We start from the raw sequence: 19,347 nt of genomic DNA on the forward strand, positions 1-19,347 counted from the left end.
ACATGCATGCTAAGGAGTCTTTCCCCTAATATAAATTCGTTATTTATAACTACATGCGTGACATGGGCAGACTCGAGTTTAATGAAGATAAAATTTGATTTTTAAGTTGCATGGTGAAAAATATATGAAAAGATAAAGGTTACTACAGTTTGTAGACCATCTTATATTGAAACCACATTGTATAAATATTGCTTTCCATAAGGGTTACTACAATTTGTAGACCGCGTTGTATCGAAACAAAGTTGTATTAGTACTGCATTATACTGTATACTGATTTTGTAAATTGGATCTAATTTAATCTCTCTTTTTTTTTCTTTTTTTTTTTTTCCAAAGACATAAGTTTAAAGACTGGAATTCATAATCAAAATGTGTTTTCTTTCTCATTATTTTTCTAATATCAAGAGACGAACTATATTTATAATTCGTCTTAAGCAAGCAAAATAAAAATTTATTTTGCTTGCTTATGTGCTTAGAAAATTATGCTTGACTGACTACTTATTCAGCAATATAAAATTCATTGCATTGGGTTTTGAAATTAAGTGTTTCACATTCTTGGAGGATGAAACATGTATGATTTTCGTTTTAGCAATTTTTCAAGTGTTTCTTTCCTCTCTCATGTATTACTGTAAACTTTGGAATTACGCAACTTCTGAAGAGTATCAAATATACTTGGTGATATTTTCAAATCGGAGTGGCCATAGATTTATGGTTTAATATTAGCAGAAGACAAATAATAATGTTCTCACATTCAGTTGTATCAATTATCTTATTTCAAGAAAAATTTAATCCAGTGTTATAAATGTTATTATAATATTATCTTTTTTGTTCTGGATATACCTGCATTTGCAGGTATGTCCAGAACAAAAAAGAAAATATTCTATATAACATGTTCTTTTGAGTTACTGCCTTAGACTTACCAGATTTGAGAGGTGAACTTATGAAATACACCTCTATTGTAATACTGTAGAAACCACCCAGCCATTTTCAAAAAATAAATATTCCACAATTCCAAAATACTAAAGTTTTCAAATATTCATAATATCTGTAAAGCCGTTAAACATATATTTAGATATTGATAAGTTTGAAAACAATGTTTACACAACTTGGAAATTTTTATTATGTTTATTATAACAATAAACAAACTGGCAATAATTACCACTTAAATGCAATCCATGGTTATGAGTATATGGCCATTCCTATTAGTCATCATCAGTGCCCATGGGGTTCAACACCCAATGGTGGCTGATACTTGTTCATCATTCTTTGCGATTTCTCTTTGTCCATTGCTAGGTGACTCAAATTTTGCAAACTCTTTCCACTCCACTCTTTCACATCATCTACCCACTTTGCCTTGGCTGTCCTCTTCGGTTTATACTATTTATTGTACCAAGTTTTGATCTTTCTACTGTTATCCATTCTGCAGGCATGTCTAGAAAGCTTTAGTTTCCTTCAAACTGTTTTCTGCATTATATTCTCTTTGCAGTTTACTTTACTACACAGTTCATTTGTTACCTTTTGCACCCATCCAATTTGTAGAATCTTTCTATAAAGTGTTCTTTCGAAAGCTAATATTTGTCACACAGATTCTTTGTGTGACAAATACAATCCACAGCAAATTTTACTAGGCTTTTTTACATGCATTTTCACAAATGCACTCTCTGTAGAGTATACTTGTGAACATGCATGTTTCCAGCAGTTTCAGTTTTATGGGAAGGTTGTTCACTGATTTACTTTTCCATATACCACATGGGTGGAACTGTACCCCAAGAGGTTTGATGAGGCCATGGACTTGGGAGTGTTGGGGGATAGGGAGATGAAGTTTAGGGGGCACATTGCAAAAGTAGCTAAATCAGCTCATCAACTCACTTGGTTGTTGAAAAATACCTTGACGAGCAGAGACAATCAAGTTATTGTACCTCTGTACCGAGCCTTGATAAGACTTCTTCTTGACTACTGTGCCCAGATTTGGTCACCTCGGTTCCTTCTCGATCGGGAGGAGGTGGAGAGGATCCAGAGGCGAGTGACTAAGATGATAGCAAGTCTATGGAATGAACCATATGAGAACAGGTTGAAGATTTGTGGGTTGCAGAAACTGGTTGATAGGTAGAAAAGGGGAGATATGATTGAGACATTCAAATTGCTAAAAGGATTCTATAAGATTAATTCAGAGGATATTTTTGAGATCAGGACTGGTGGTGGGAGAACTAGGGGACACCTATGGAAACTGGACAAGAGTGTGGTTAGCAGGGGTGTTAGAGCTGGGCTCTATACTTTTAGAGTGGTAAATGAGTGGAATAAGCTGCCAGAGTCTGTTGTGGGTGCTATGACGGTGAGCGAGTTCAAGGCAAGGTATAATAGATACTGTGAGAATGTCGTATAGTTGTGTGGACATGATGTTTAGGGCCTCCCTCGATGAGTCTAAGGACTCCCTGGAGCAGCCCGAAAATAATAATAATAATAATAATAATAATATCTTGTCCATTGCCTGTAGGTTTACTTTTGTTATCTGAGATCTGATCTCTTTTTTTTTTTTTTTTTTAACCATATAAATCATGTGATTTGCTCCCTGGATATGTGAAGTTCTTAACCTCTTCCAGCTCTTGTCCACTGACTTTTATTTGCTTTTTCATCCTTGGCTCTTTTTATTATTATTTTTTTTTTATGTTCATTATAAACTCATCTTTCATTTCTTCACTTAACTGCAGCACTGTTTGTTTTAGTTCCTCTTCATCTTATTCAATAATGACTGTTATCTGCAAATCGTAAATTATATATTTTTATACCTTGTATTGAAATTTCCCTTATATTATCCTTTGATATCCATTGTTCTTTCCAAAAGTGTGATAAAGATGCTTGGGGATATTGGGTCTCCTTGTCTTATTTCTCTTTCTTTGTCTGGAACCATCTTCCTGTTCTTCCACAATTTCTCAATACAGTGTCTACATTGTCATTGATATTCTGCAATAGACATATCAAATTCCTGTCCATTTTCATAAGATTTGAGTGCAATGCATGCCACTTTCTGATCTATGTCAAATACTTTCTAAAAGTCAACAAAATGAATATAAACATTTTTATTTTTATGTAAAGCTTTCTCCACATAATTAATATTTGGTGCACAGTACTTCTGTCTCTTCTAAATCCTGCTTGTTCATCTTTCAGATTTTCTTCCATTAGGTTCCTTATTCTTTCTGTTAATATCATAAGTATTTTTCCCACATGACTTATTCAAGCAATTGTTCTCTAGTTTTTGTACTCCATTTTGATTTTTTAAGAATGGGTATTAGGACCATTTGTTCTTTTGGTGCTTTGCTTTTGTCTTACTTATGCAATATTATACAACTGATAAAGTTTGTCTATGAACACCTCACCACCAAGCTTCAGCTTCTCTCTTCAGTAATCTTTGGGACCTTTATTTGTTTCTGGGATGTTTTATTGCCTTTACAATCTCATTTCTCAGTATATCTGTTTCTTCCCCTCCTTCCTATGCTTGGTGATAATACAGGGTGTTTCAAAAAGAATGTCCCAATTTGAAAATTGTATATCTCTGCAACCACAAACCACAAATGAATGGCCTTGGCCCAGAGTTTGATGTGATGAACCGCTAGACGCCGCTACTAGCACCCAAATAGCCGCTATGCTTAGTTCACATGGTACAAGTCTCATTCATTTGTGGTTCGTGGTTGCAGAGATATACAATTTTCAAATCGGGACATTCTTTTTGAAACACCCTGTATTTTCCTCAGTTCATCAATTAACCTCTTTTGGACCTCAATATCTGACTGTGTCTTATATCACCGAGCAATATCTTGTACGTTTCTTTCTCTCTCCTATTTCTTCTGTGTTTATCAAAATTTCCCCATTTTCATCTTTAATGGTTCTCTGCTTTTCTGAATCAGAAACATCAAAAGATGGTCAGAAATGCATTTCTTGTCACTGTTTCTGATCATCTTATATCCTTCTTTTGTTTTACACACACAAATATATTTATTGATATCCTTGCACTCTTTCTCTAGCCATTCTGATTTGCTTTCTGTCTCCTTTATTTCACTGAATTTTGCTCTGTATTGTTCTTTCACAGCCTAATCTTTAATGCTCTTTTTTTTTTTTTCCTCCTGTTAGATCCATTTCTTCTTTGCCTTCTCTGTATTTGGGACTGTTAGTTCCACTGCTCTCTTGATTGCAGATACTACTTCATTGTTTCTGTCCTCCATTTCCTTTTCCATAATGCTCACATTCTATAATAATGTTACCATTGAACTAGACAAGAGGAATCATATACCATGATACTTTTTGGTTTTGCTAAGACTTTTTGACAGAATATAGCATGGAACACTGTTGCATAAATTAGAGAATATGGGTTTGGATCATCAAATATTAGCATGGATAAGAGGATTGCTGACTGACAGATATCAAAAAGTGGTATATGGGGGATGTGAGTCTGCAAGATTTAAAGTAACTAGTGGTGTACCAAGGATTAATTCTTGATCCACTGTTATTCAGTCTGTACATTAATAATATTGGGAAGGATTTGACAGGCAACATACAGCTATTTGCTGATGATACAAAGATAGGTAGGGTAATCAGGAATGCTGCTGCTGCTGATATGCAGTACTTGCAGAATGATTTGAATAGACTGGAATTGTGGGCATTGGAAAAGGGATGTCAGTTCAGTGTCAGTAAATGTGAAGTCATGCACTTGGGTGTGATTAGATATCTAATGTCATATTGTATTTGTGGGATTATGCTAGAAGAAACTGATCAGGCTAGTAATCTTGGAGTGTTACTAGATAGCAAGTTGAAGTTCAGGGGTCACGTAGCAAAAATTGCAAATACAACTTAAAAGATAATTGCAATGCTGAAATGAAATCTCGCAAGGATGCCATTTTGCTTCTTTACAAAGCCTTGATCAAACACCTCACTTGGACTATTGTGTGCAGGTCTGATCTCCTGGTTTCTGTTGCGATTCTGATACAGTGGAGAGAGTGTTCAAAATGATATCAGGATTGTGGAAGACAGATTGAGAATTTGTAGACTGTATACACTAGCAAACAGGAGAAAGAAGGGTGATATGATTGAGATTTACAAACTTCTGAAAGGGTTATACAGAATTTCAGTAGATGGAATTTTTCAATTTATGGCGGGTGGGAAAAGGACAAGAGGGTACCCTTGGAAGCTGAGAATGAATGAATGCTTCTAAGAAGGGGATGAAGGTTAGATTTTTCTCTCATAGAGTGGTGTGTGATTGGAATGGAATGCCATGGGATTGTGTGTGCAAGTAGTGTGAATGAATTCAAGAATAGGTATGATACCTGGTGTGTGTAGTATGTGGCTTCCCTCGATGAGTCCCTTACTCCCTGGCGGTCTCTCTTAATAATAATGGATGTCAATTCTTTCTCAAAAACTTTCTTGTACACTTTGTGATTTCACTGCTCACTGCCCTTACCTCTCTGAACTCTGAAATTGTGCCTTCACTTGTGTTTCAACTTGATAGTGGCAATCACTATGATCTGATTCCATGTCTGCACCTTGAAACGTTTGTTCATTGCTGAACTGATGAGCCCATCTCTTGGTTAATATCACGTCTAGCATGTTATTCGTTTTTCCATCAAGTGATTGCCATGTGCACTTCCTACGGTCTTTTTGCTGGAATTTTGTGTTGCAAATTATCATTTCATGCTTCAAGGCAAATTCAAGCATTCTTTCTCCTCTCCTTTTTCATTGCTTTCTTCATATCTATATTTGCCTATTCTTTCCCTTCCTTCATTGTCCTTTCCTCACATTCCAGTCTCCTTCAATGATTAGTATATCTTTCTTTAGTACTTATTCCAAGATATTTCCAAGTTGCTATAGAATAATTGAGTGAAAGATTTTTTCCTTCATCATTTCACTCATCAATCTCATCTTCTGTATAAAGCTTTGATCAGGCCTCATATGGATTATTGCAGTGTTTCTCAAAGTGTGGTACATGTAACCACCCCCGGAGGTACTCGAAAGGTCTTCAGGGGGGTACGTGGTAATTTTCGGCTATGCATCATTAACACATGGAATCATTATTAAGAAAAATATAATTATTTTAAACGTATGTATTTCTCAATAAATTATATATTATGTATGAATTCTCCTACTCAAATTGCGAGTTACTATCGCTACGACGTTCACGTCCTAGCAATAGTCACTCGCTCCCTGCAGTAAACAACTCGCCCTCCCCAACAGCGTTACTTTCCTGAAGATGCTAGAAAAACAAGTAATTTTATTGTATCACTGAATAAGATAGAGACATTTGCAGTCTGTGCAATATATTTATCAACAAACAGTGCAATTACAGACAACTGGGATAAAAACGGTGCTAATTAATGAATCGCATCTGAAGCATTCCACTGAAAAGTGCACGGAATCTATTCCAAATTTCGTTGTATTAAAATTAAATCATTTTTTTGTTTACATAAACATATAAATTCAAATAAAATAGACATTTACAATGAAATATACTTTATTTATTTATTATTATTTTGATAAGGGGGTACTTGGTAATAATAAAAATTTAAGAAGGGGTATGCAGATATCTGAAGTTTGAGAAACACTGGATTATTGTGCACAGATTTGGTCACCAGGTTTTCATGGTGTAGAGGATATGTTGGAAAGGGTCTAGTGAAGATTCACAAAGGTGGTCAGTGGTGTTTAGAATGTGGAATATGAGGACAGATTGAGAGAATATAAGTTGCCAAACCTTGTGAAGAGGAAGGGAGGGGTATGATTGAGACATAAGATAATCAGGGGTTATCAGGTTGACATGGAAGAGATTTTTCATAGACTGGGAGTGGAGGGATAGAGCAAGAGGCCATGCTGGAAACTGTATAAGTTGGGTGTAAGTAGAGGAGTGATGAGAAGGTTCTTTGCATGGAGCGTAGTTGGTGGATTGCTATTGGATGTTGTGTTGGCAGGTAGTGTGAATGAATTCAAGAATAAGTATGATAGCTGGTGCGTGTAATATGTGGCTGTCCTCAATGAGTCCCTGACTCCCTGGAGGTCTCTCTCTTAATATAATGGATGTCAGTTGGAAGTTTTTTCCACTTGGTTAGACTATACTAAATTTAATTTAATCCTTTATCCAAATGTAAACAAACAGAGTTTGCCCCTGAAGTATCTTCAGGACTGAAGCAACTCATGGTAAAGGTGGACCAAGCTCTCATCACTCCTTGTCTCAGTATCTCCCATAATGCAAAGCACATCTCCTTGCAGACATGTATAATGCTATGCATTAAGGGAAGGGCCACTACCCAGACTGATTTTGACCTTTATTGAGGTCTTGTTACTGGGAGCCAGACCCAGAAGTGGTGATACTAAGGCAGAAGCAATGGAGAAGTCATATTTACTTATACGAGTTACCAAAAGGTGTACCACTTTATTATTAAATTACTCTGGATTTAGAGAAAGATGTTGGAAGTTTTTTTTTCTACTTGGTTAGACTATAATAAATTTACTTTAATCCTTTATCCAAGTGTAGGCTAACAAAGTTTGCCCCTCGAGTATCTTCAGGACTGAGGCAAATGTGAGAGCTGTGAGGAACCGTACAGCAGAATAAGGAAAATTTGGAAGAGCCCTCTAACCATGAAAATTATGATTTGGAACCATCTCTACTTAGACATGAGATTGAAGGAGCAGTTAGACAGCTTAACAACAGTAAGACCCCAGGTGCAGACAGAATCCCAGCAGAATTAATGCTACAGGGAACGAAGGATTAAGTGTTCCATAAATTTGATTACAAGGATATGGGAGATTGGATCATTGCCCCCAAGACTGGAGAGTTAGTATTGATAACACTACAAGAAGGGAGATGATATTAATAACACTGCATGAAGGGAGATATGAAGAATTGCAAGAACTATAGAGGTATTAGTTTAATCGCTCATACAAGCAAGATTTTATTCAAGACATTCAAAATAGGATTGATGCAAAGTTTGAGATGGAGATGCCTGAGGAACAAGCTGGTTTCAAGAAAGGCAAATGTACCATACTAGATGCTTTGCAGTAGACAGATCATTGGGAAGTATAAAGAGTCGAGACCCCCTTTTAAGTAATGTATTTCATAGACTACTCCAAAACTTTTGTGTGCATGTGAAATTGTGGGAGGTAATGAAAATGAGTGCAGATTTCCAAAAACAGGCTAGGAAAGATGAGGAAAAACATGTAAAGAAAAGGTGCAAGGAAATTGAAGAAAGCATTATTATGGGTAGAACAAGAGATCTGTTTAGAAAAAAATGTTACAGGTAAGTTTATCCCTAGATGAGGAGTTATAAAAAGTAATTCGGGTAAATGTCTGATGGAAGAAGTTGTGAAAAAAAGGATGGAAAGAGTATGTAGAGGATTTGTACAAGAAAAATAATAATATTGAAGGAGAATTTGAAAGATGCGAATTTGTTGAGGAATCCATGTAATGAAAAGTGAAGTGATATCAGCAGCAGAACAGTTGCCAAAAGGGAAAAGCTCCTGGAGCTGAAGGTATGTCAGTGGAATTATTCAGAGCAGCTGGGGATGAAATAGTGAATATATTGACTGAAATTTGTCAACAGGCTTGGAAGAAAATATACTGGCCTAGAGATTGGAAAACATTAGTATTCATTACCCTCCCCCCCCCCCCCAAAAGCCAGAGATTGTGAGAATTATAGAACCATCACTTTAATCCCCCCCCCCCCCCAAGTTCCGGACCGGTAGGCCGGTTTTCCTTGAATTCTGATGACTCGAATTTTGAAGACTCGACACTCAGGCTAGCCCCTGAGTTTCAAAACGTTTCAAATAACTTGACAAAAAAAGTTACAAAAAAAGCTTATTTTATATTATAGAGTAGTCTTAATTCCAGCTGGAATTAAGATTGGTAGCAGAAAAATAAATAATTTAAGATATGTTGATGCTACATTCCTCATAGCAGAAACTAAGGAAGATCTGGAGCAGTTGATTGGTTAAGATGGAAAGTAACAAAGCTGGACTTAATTTAAACATCAACAAAACAAAAGTGATGGCTTCTGTCAATTTAAATGAATTTATAATAGAGAGAGATAAAATAGAAATTGTTGCAAGTTATGATTTACTAGAGTCCAGAATCAGAAATGATGGTAAATGTGAAAATGAAATTAAAGGAACGATAGTCATGGAAAAAAAGTGATATTAAACCTGACAAAAATTATGAAAAATAGAAGTGTGAGTAAGGCCATGATAGTTTGAATTATCAAAGCAATGGTATTTCCAGTAGTGATGTATGGATGTGAGAGCTGGATTATTAAGAAGAAAGGTAGAAACCAAATTGATTCATTTGAATTATGTGGCATGGAAGAGACTATTAAGAATCTCATGGATTGCAAGAATGAGCAATAAGGTTTTAGAGAATAGAAAGAGAATTCTCCTTGCAGGTGATGATTGCTAAACAGAAGTTGATGTACTTCAGACATATCATGCGAGCTGATGAATCATTGGAAAAGGCAGTTATGTTGAGGGAATGAAAAGAGGAAGACCATGAAAGAGTTGGATGGACAACATAAAAGAACTTATCAACTTAAACTACTGAAAGGAAGAACAAGAGGCTGAGTGGGATGGATAGTCTTTATTCACAGGATCACCAGTAGTTGAAAATGACCAGGGTGATTATGTCTCCTGGTACATAACAAAATGAGTTATCCTTACAAAATGGGTTATCCTCAACACATTAATCAGTTGATAGCTAACTTGTACAGTGTGCAAGAAGCCACAATAAGAACAGGTGTTGGATTAACTGATTGGCTTCAGGTGGGTAGGGGAATTAGGCAAGGATGCCGAAAATTTGTCAAAGGCAGAATACAGAAATAAGAATATGACACACTATGTATGTCGTACTCGGAAAACAACACAGCTTTGCAAAGTTAGGTCTTGATATTAAAGTACTCGCTTTCCTAGAATAAAGTGACAGTTGAGTTAGACTAGAGAAATGGCTATATCATAATGTTGCTGGACTTTGGAAATGGATATGTGGGTGGTGGTGATGTGGGTAAGATGATGGCTAATGTACAAACTTTGGAGCTTCTTGGCAGGTGATCAGTGTTCTATTATAAGCCACCTGTACTTAGGTTGGGTTGTTACTACCGTTTAAGTTGTATGTTAATGATTTGAAGGAAAATATCCAGTTGCTTGCTGATTAAACTGGTGAAGGAAAGTGGTTGAGAAAACTTGTGTAGAGATCCTGTAGGTTAATTTATATAAAACACAGTTTTGGAAGGATAATGATTGTCAGTTCAGCATTCAGAAGTGTATGTACTTTGGGATGAAAAAAAATAATGTAATATATTAAACAGAGCTAGACTGCAAGAAATTGATAAAGGCAAGTGACCAAATTAGTGACTAATCTGTGGAGTGCTTCATATCAGGATAGATTAACAAAGGTTTGTGGGCTATAAAGTTTAGTTGATAGGTACAAGAGGGGGAGATTGATAGAAATGTAAGTTATTTAAAGGATTTTATAGAGTAGATAATGAAATTTTAAATATGTGACAGAATGAGAGAATAATGGGTTACTATTTCATGACCTTAAGCATAAGTTTAATCCCAAATTGAATATTATCAAAGATAGGAATGGAATAGTGCTAACAGAAGTTGTGTACAACTAACAACAGCAGTCACTGCTTGTGTTTTGGTAGCTGCCTTATTTAATGGTAAATAGATACAGGAATCAACAGAAGACTAACACAATTATCTACTATTGAAAGGGGGGGATAGAATTTTCTAATGATTTTTATTTTTAAATATCACTTTAATGTAGGTGATGCAGTATAAGCTTTTTGGTGTATGAAATGAAATGCAACATCAGGAACCATTCATCTAAACATTCATTGCCACAACATTTACATATTTGATATTATGCTTTCTCAAATTGCATAATTTGGAATAGAGTTAACCACTATTTCAAACATCATAACAAATTACTATAACACTGAAGTCTTAATTAAGAACTCCATAGCCATAATGCTCTTAGGAAATAAGTCCTACAGCAAACTATTCCTTTGGTCCCCAAAAGTTTGCTTATAGTAAGAGTAGACTATTTTGTATTATAATGAGAAAAGGTAGAAAATGAATTTAATTGTAAAACTTGTTTTCTCAAGAGATTTTATTTTATTTTTTGCAATAAGTGTAATCAGGATACACACACACAGCATCTGCTGATGTTATTTAGGAAACTGCTCTTAACATGGAATTTTGATATTTTATTGCATTTTTCAGATTTGTTTGGTGCCTTATTACCAGTTTCTGTTCAGCAGGCTGTACAGGCCTTTGAAGTGAGAAAGGTTGACTTAGTAAATACTGAAATTGGTAAACTTAGAGAGCAAACTCAACTTTTAAATGGGTAAGGATTAATTATTCAGAAATTATTGTGTTTAACAAATTGTCATCTGAATATTATTAGCATTCTTAAAATTTCATGAAGTCTTTAATTTATAAAGATTAAGGTATCCAAATATTATAAAACCAAAATAAAGATTTTCAGTAACAATGTATAGACCATATTATTATATGGGTCAAAGACATGGAAATTGATAATGAAACAAGAAATAAAACATTTTATGCATAAAATATTTTTAATATTTTAGCCACAGCATATAAAAAATGTGTTATATAAATTTAAAAAAAAAAAGGTATGTACAGTGACATAAAAAGATGCAGATGAAATGGGTATTTTGAATGGGCAGAGGAGAAATTCCAAAGATAGCTTTGGCTTGGATTCTGGAAGGAAAAGGGAAGGCCTTGACTAACTTTGCAAATGATAAAATAAAAAAGAAAAATAATTGTTTTAAGAGCAGGGAGGTTTATTGTACCATAGGACACAAAGAGGGTAGGTAGGAAAGATGAATGAACTTGAATGTTATAGTTTCCCCAGATTTAAACTATTGATGTTAGGTTTCTTTTATTTAAATAAAAGCTGAAGCACCTGTAGTTTCGCTTATCTTCCAGTCACTCTTATTTGAGACACCATCATAGAATCGTGACTTTATTAACCCTTAAATGGTCATCGAGATTTGGAGTATATCTAATAAGAAAGAAAGGTGGTAAGATTAGGTAAATGTTTTTCGCACAGTTTTTTTATGAATAATGCAGAATTTTATTTATAATTTTCACAGTTGCTCGTCACGGGAAATGTCAACTAGTAATCAACGTATCTATTGTATTTAACCTCAAATATATTCCTAGCATTCACTGCATACTCTAACAGTGCATTCCATTTGCCATTTTGCCCTCCATACAAAAAAATTACTCCCCATTTCCCCTCTTCGTCTTACCTTTTACATAACTTCCAAGAATGGCTTGTTGTTCTATCCCTCTCACCTTCTGCTCTGTATAATCCCTTCTGACTTCAAACATTCCAGAGTTCATATATTGCCTTAGTTACCTGTCTCTAGGCCCTTTCTATAGTCTTCATATCTCAGTAAAGCCTATGTGACCAAATTTGAGCACAATAGACCATGTGGGGTTCTGACCAGCTTGTTCAGTGGCACAACCACTGCCTTATCTCTACTGTCAGTATCCTTTGTATCATAGCAATAATGCACTGTGCAGTTTTTGCAACACTTGAAATGAGCCCTCTGAATTTTCAAGCCACTTTTGACTATCTCTAAATTCAGAATCTCATCCATCTCCTGATGCACAGCTCCATCAATACAGTATAACAGCTTTGTATCTTTGATTGCATTCCAACATATGACACTTCATGCTTATCTGCAACCTCCATTTCCTTGGTCCCAGCTAAAAGTTTATTTAAATCTTCCTGAAGGGAGTTGATATTAGTATCATTCCTTATAAATTGTTTAACTTTACATCATTAGTAAACCATTAAATATCAGTCATTCTACAAGAGATGTAATTAACAAATAAGTTAAACACTAGGGGTGCCAAGAATAGAACCTTATGGCATACCATACCAAAGGTTGCCATTCCTTTTCAGGTTGCTGTCCTGCCATACCTAAATTGCTGGTATTGTTCAGAGCCAATCGCCTGTTCATCTGACCAGTCTTTAATCTATCCTATCTTCTCCAGCTTCTCTAACAGCTGTATACCAATTAATGTACAATGTTTGTATGCCGCTTAATGCTATACATATGTACACACACACACACACACACACACATATATATATATATTTTAAATCAGTATTTAGTATTTAATCAGAATACTAAACATTTTGATGAATTATATGTATATATTTGCTAGTTTGAAGACATACTTCAGCCATTCATAACTATTTAGTAGGTGATCCAAAAAAAAAAAAAAAAAGATCCAGTATGGAGGAGAAAAAAATCTTCAAGTTTTTTGTTATTTGCTTAATAATTTTTGCAGTGACATGAAAATGGAAGTGACCATTTTAAATTATGGATTGTGATTATCCTACAGCAATTAAACATTTGAAAAAAAATTGCTATTCTTTCAGCATTATCAGATATTTACAAGCTAAAACAAATGCTTTGTAATGGTTGTAATCAAAAACAATACATGCCTTACTGCCCAGTTGTAGATTGCATTGATTCTCCCACATATAGTTATTCCATCTACATATAGTTACTCCATTAACTTTTTATTCCATCTACTAAACTCTGAAATATTTTATTTCATCAAATACATGTGAGCATTTCAAAACATTGACATGGGACACTGGTTGTAAACCTCAGCATTTTGTCATTAGCATAGTCTTCAAAAAAATTATTGAATTATTCTGCTACTTCAGAATTAAATTAGAGTAAAAGCTGTTGTTGAAGAAGTACCTATGCCATACTTGTAAAATTAGATTTACACTTACTCACGGGGAAATAAATTAATAAGCTTTTTATTTATGTAACTTTCTACAATTGTTCCTTTGAACTCTAATAGTTTAATATCATATACTTCAGCTACAACTGAGACACAAGATAATATATGCATGATTCAAGACTCATTATTGTGATTTGTGTTTTGATTGTAGTTAACAATCAGCTCCCTGATGTAATGCTGGATGAAATATATTGGAGTTTTTGAATAAAATTCTATATAATTTTTGTTACACGTGTAAGTCTGTAAATCACTTTTCTGACTTACATGTGTAAGTCAGGAAAGTGATTTAAATATGTCTAATGCATATGTTCCATTAAAACTATTTATTACAAACCTCTACAGTAAGGAACATTGGAAATATATAAGATATGGTGAGCTGCATTCGAAGAAAGCTAATCTGCATAATAGATTAGTGTTCCTTAAGCATTGTCGCACTGCTGATATTATTCCTAATTTCGTTAAAATTAAAAAAGACCATCCCTTTGCATTCTGCATGGAAGATTTATCAAACAGCAAGCAAGGTGTTGATAGTAAATCAAATATGTGAAACAAAGAAACATTTTTATTTAAATAATGATAAACTTCTGGAACTTGAAAGTAGTTTAACTTTCAAGTACTTGTATTTCACTATCCTCAGCCAAACGAGCACATGCCATTCCTAAACATGGATTAATTCATAAGTTTGAAATATTAGAAGGAAGAACTGCTACAACATTCAACCAATAACTGAGTCTAACCGTGGCAGCTGGATTGTATATAAATTTTTGTCTAAACATCCCGATTTTGCATCGTCTCCTCGACATATACCTTACAAATTATAGTAAGTGTGGAAAATGGTATTAGATAATTGTGCACAGATTTCACAAATGAAAATAAATTACTTTTTGATATTGCCCAAATTCTATGCAAACAAAACCACTGTCTTTAAATATACCTTCTCAGAAGTATCTTCTCAGAACACCAATATTGTTATCAAAGGTTGACAAAGGTATTTGTCAGCCTTTGATAAACTAAATGAAAATACCAATGTCATAAATACCAAGTATAATCGTAAAATTAATACCTTATTAAGAGATAAGTCAACCTACAGCAGTGTTATTTGCATGGATCTAACAAAAAGTGAAATCAATAAATTAAAAAATTATTTGACAATGTACAATTGTGGGCTACCACTACTGTTGAGAGGTTATGAATTCACCATGCCATCTGCCTTGTATCTATGGTCTTTCTAAAATACATAAGGATGGCAACCCACTACACCCAATAGTGGGCTGTGGCTTGGTCTCCCACTTATTACCTTACAAAACATCTTTCTCTCATCATTTTGTAATCTCACTGGCCATACCAGCACTTATATCAAAAATAGTCTTTACTTTAAAGAGAAAATAAAAGATATATATCTCTAATAACAAGATCATGGTTTCTTTTGATGTGGTCTCCTCACCTACATACCACTATAAGAGACCTCAGTTTTTACAATCTGATTTTCCAGGAGACATTTTTAACTATTTAAATTTACCATCAATGCAAGCTATTTTATATGGCATAAGTTGTTCAAAGAAAAATAGAAGGAGCAGCAATGGGCAGTTCCTGTCTCAACAACCCTAGCTGATTATTTTATGGAGCTGAGCATCTAGAAAAAGAACTTGTTGACATTATAATTTCTCAGCCTCTTTTATATGGTTATGTTTTGCTGATGATATATTTGCAGTCTGGTTCCACCCTGAGTCAGAATTACTTCAGTTCCTAGAGCAAATATCCTCTACCTCCTCTCTGTTCCAGATGTTTACAGGGTTCCTTGTTCTTGCAACCTATCATATTATGGTCAAACTGAGAGATCTGCTTAGAAGAACATAAAAAATACATCTGCTGCCATACATATGATATATACTTATCCCTACAGCAACCTCAAAACAGTATGAAGACTTCCAATTTCAAGAAATATAACCTAGCACCTATACAGGTAACCCTCGTATAACGCAGATGTTCGATTCCATAGAAATGCCGCATTATATAAATCACGTTATGCACGACTCAGATCACATAAAATTTGGAACATAATCCTACTTTTTTTTAAAATTATATAAACAATGACATATCCAAGAAAAAAATATTTTTATTTAATTCAGGTAATTTATGTAAGTTAAGAAAACATATAAACTATTTATTTATTCATATGGAGTTTTCTCCCCTGTCCCTATTGGGTCGAGTTTAGCCCCCTCATGGGGGGGGTTAAGTATTTATGGCTGTAGATCCGTGTGTGTGTGTGTCCACGGGGCCAGTTTGCCTGCTTGCGGGATGAAAAACCCCAGATAAACTGGGGGGGGGGGGTTAATTCACTATAACTACATGCAGGATACGGACATACACAAATTTAACAAAGATAAAATTTGATTTTTAAGTTGTGTGGTGAAAAACATGAAAAGATACAGGGTTACTACAATTTGTAGGCCCGTATTTTTATCGAAACTGCATTGTATTAGTACCATGGTGAACAAGGGGTACTGCAATTTGTAGACTGCGTTATATCGAAACCGCATTGTATAAGTATCGTGTTATGCAAGGATTACCTGTATTTATTCTGTTCAACAAACTCTTCTTACAGTTCATAGTGAAGAATTTATGGAGACAAGCACGTGTTGGAGTAATTACTTTACTTTTAATTAAGAAAATAATACTCTCCATTTTGACCTATGTATTGAGGTCATCATCAAGAAAACTTACATATGTACAGGACACAAGCTACATGACACTATACTGCACAATACCGTTTGTATTCAGAGCAATACCTATACAAGTTGCTCTAGTCCTGAAAATACTTCAGGCACAAACTTTGTTTGCTTACACTTGGATAAAGGATTAAACCAAGTATATAATTTCTTGGTATCCTTAATTTAGAGCAATACCTAGTCTGCATTTCAGGCTCTGTATTTCCATTAGTAGTCAGCAGTTTGAATTAAAGTATAGGAAGACAGTTTGATGTAAGACAGAGTTATACATTATCTCCAGTATTATTCATCATCTATACGAATCACATGGAGAAAAGTGACATTAAGCATAAAAATCGGCAATAAAAAGGTGTAATATAAATAATCAGAACAGTGAAACCATCACCTACATTCTCAATAAATAATCTTTAGAATGAGTAAAATAAATTAGCTTTTTACACACAGTTTTAGTGAAGATGATGAATTAGTATGGAAGTAGACAATAGAATGAACTGTTAGATCTGAAATAGGCGACTTCAGACTTTACTTGACATCACCATTCTAGAATCTAACAATTAACAAAAAAACCATACATGCATACTTATCTTTTAGCAGTATAAATATATTTTTTGTTTATAACAACTTCCTGTATGATAATCTGTGAAATTTGCAAATTTTAAAGTTTTATATCTAAGCATCTAGCATGAATGTAAGTCAGAAAAGGGGGCAAAATAAGAAAGGAATTATTAATGAAATAATATAAGTGAAAGAATGCGTACTATTCAACAACATAGGGCAAAGATCACCCTAAATACTGTAAGATCAGAAAGCACCCGCGGGCATCGCATCTTAGAAGGCATCATGATGCATATGTTCCCTGAAACAAGAAGTTCCGTATGTTAATCGGTGAAGTCACCCAAATGGAGACCAATGCGTGAGACGATGAGGTATTTCAAACTCGGAAAGGTGGTGCTCTAGGAGAGCGAATAAAACTCGCTACACGGAAGTAAATGACCCCCGTTTTTTCTTGTTCCTGAGTTTTCTCTCCATGTGCTCCGAGAGGTCTTTGCAGTTCAGCTCTCATTTTTGACGGCTGACTTACGATAGAGTTTGGTATGACACCGCAGTAGAGTTTCGGCAAGATTAACTGCAGGCTGTGGTGAGAAGATCATCGACGTAAAATCCTAAGCAGAAGTATAGCGTTCAGCCCAAGCGAGCACGTGTAACCCACGTGGTGATAAAAATCGAGACAACCAGATTCGGAACGAAGGACGGCAGAAAACCAAAGAAAAAGAATAGATAAGTACTCTCACTTGTTCTAGTGAGAGTACTTATCTATTATTGCATTTAAGAGAATGCAATCTGAAATTTGTATTAAAAGAAAGAGTGAAAAATTAAGATCTGTGTAAATGACTATGTTTTCTTGAATAAATGCGTGAAAGAATGCGTACTATTCAACAACATAGGGCAAAGATCACCCTAAATACTGTAAGATCAGAAAGCACCCGTGGGCATCACATCTTAGAAGGCATCATGATGCATACGTTCCCCGAAACAAGAAGTCCCATATGTTAATCGGTGAAGTCACCCAAATGGAGACCAATGGGTGAGACGATGAGATATTTCAAACTCGGAAAGGTGGTACTCTAGGAGAGCGAATAAAATGATTTAAGACTGAGAGAGTGAATGAAAGGTAGAGATTTAACATTAGTTTTGATGATCAATTTAACTTGTATGGCATTACTAATTGAATTTAATAAATGTTCTGATTCTTTAATTATGTGTGTTTCTGATCATGATGACTGACCCTGACCCTTCATAAAATATCGAACCTGAGAACGTGTGTGTGTGTGCGTGCGCGGGAATACCCCAATTGAAAGCAAGGGCACGACTGCAAATAAGAGTAAAATTATGCCAGAGAGCCCAGGTTTCTAGGAATTTAATTTATATTGTTAGTAGCACCTGATATTCTATATTTAACCTAAAGGCAGTGTCTATCTCTAACTTTAAGGCTCAGGCTGGCGCAGTAAAAAAAATAAATTTTCCTGAGTGATCAGGATAATATATAGAATTCAAGGAATGGGTAAACTTCTGGTGGCCCTTTAAAGGTTAAGCTACGTAAGAAGGAGCATAAGAGAAACGACACGTAAGGCTAAGCTTATTATTAATGTGGATCGCATAACAATGACACAACCTACTTAACATAGAGACACGTGCGATAGAACTTGATATTGCAACTGTAATAAGAAAGGCTAATATTAAATGAGTTGTCCCAATATATCAATGAGAGAGATAAGACACACAATAACATAATAAAGAAAGAAGGGACGACACGACAGAACAAAGCTGATATGGTGCAGATCCACTTGAATAAATTCATATAGCATGGGAAAGAGATTAGAAGAAAAAAAAAAAACGTCCATCAGTGATATTAATCTTAACTTTCTTTCTTTGTGCAGGTGTTACACTTCTAAATAAATCTAGTACAGGTCTGCAAGATTTTTGACTAAATTGAATAACTTGTAATAAATTTGTATAAAAATCAGCAATAAAAAGACAGACATTGAAAACATCAAACTGTATTTTGAATAGTGAACCTATAGAACAAGTAAAACATTTCAGCTATTTAGACACAATGTTTAGTGAAGATAGCAAATATGGGAATATGGGAATAGGCAACAGAATTAGCAAAGCTGATATGATTGGGAGCCAGTTGAATAAATTTATATGAAATAAGAGAAATTTGCCAAAAAAAAAACTAAACTAGCAATATACAAGACATTGTCTAAACTAGCTTTAAGTTATAGATCTAAGATTT

At 34.7% G+C, this 19,347-nt stretch overlaps 1 protein-coding gene across 1 annotated transcript in view; it reads left to right on the forward strand.

Moving 5' to 3' along the window:
* ALiX (programmed cell death 6-interacting protein-like protein AliX) overlaps positions 1-19,347 on the forward strand; it is a 200,917-nt gene that overhangs the window by 138,517 nt on the left and 43,053 nt on the right. Inside the window, exon 9 of the mRNA XM_090402630.1 lies at positions 11,245-11,368. Coding sequence (XP_090258756.1) covers positions 11,245-11,368 — 124 coding nt within the window. The remainder of the gene's footprint in view (positions 1-11,244; positions 11,369-19,347) is intronic.

This window comes from Typopeltis vanoorti, chromosome 13 (genome assembly GCF_054136105.1).
Source record: "Typopeltis vanoorti isolate ZY-2024b chromosome 13, IOZ_Tvanoo_1.0, whole genome shotgun sequence".
Classification (NCBI taxonomy): Eukaryota; Metazoa; Arthropoda; class Arachnida; order Uropygi; family Thelyphonidae; genus Typopeltis; species Typopeltis vanoorti.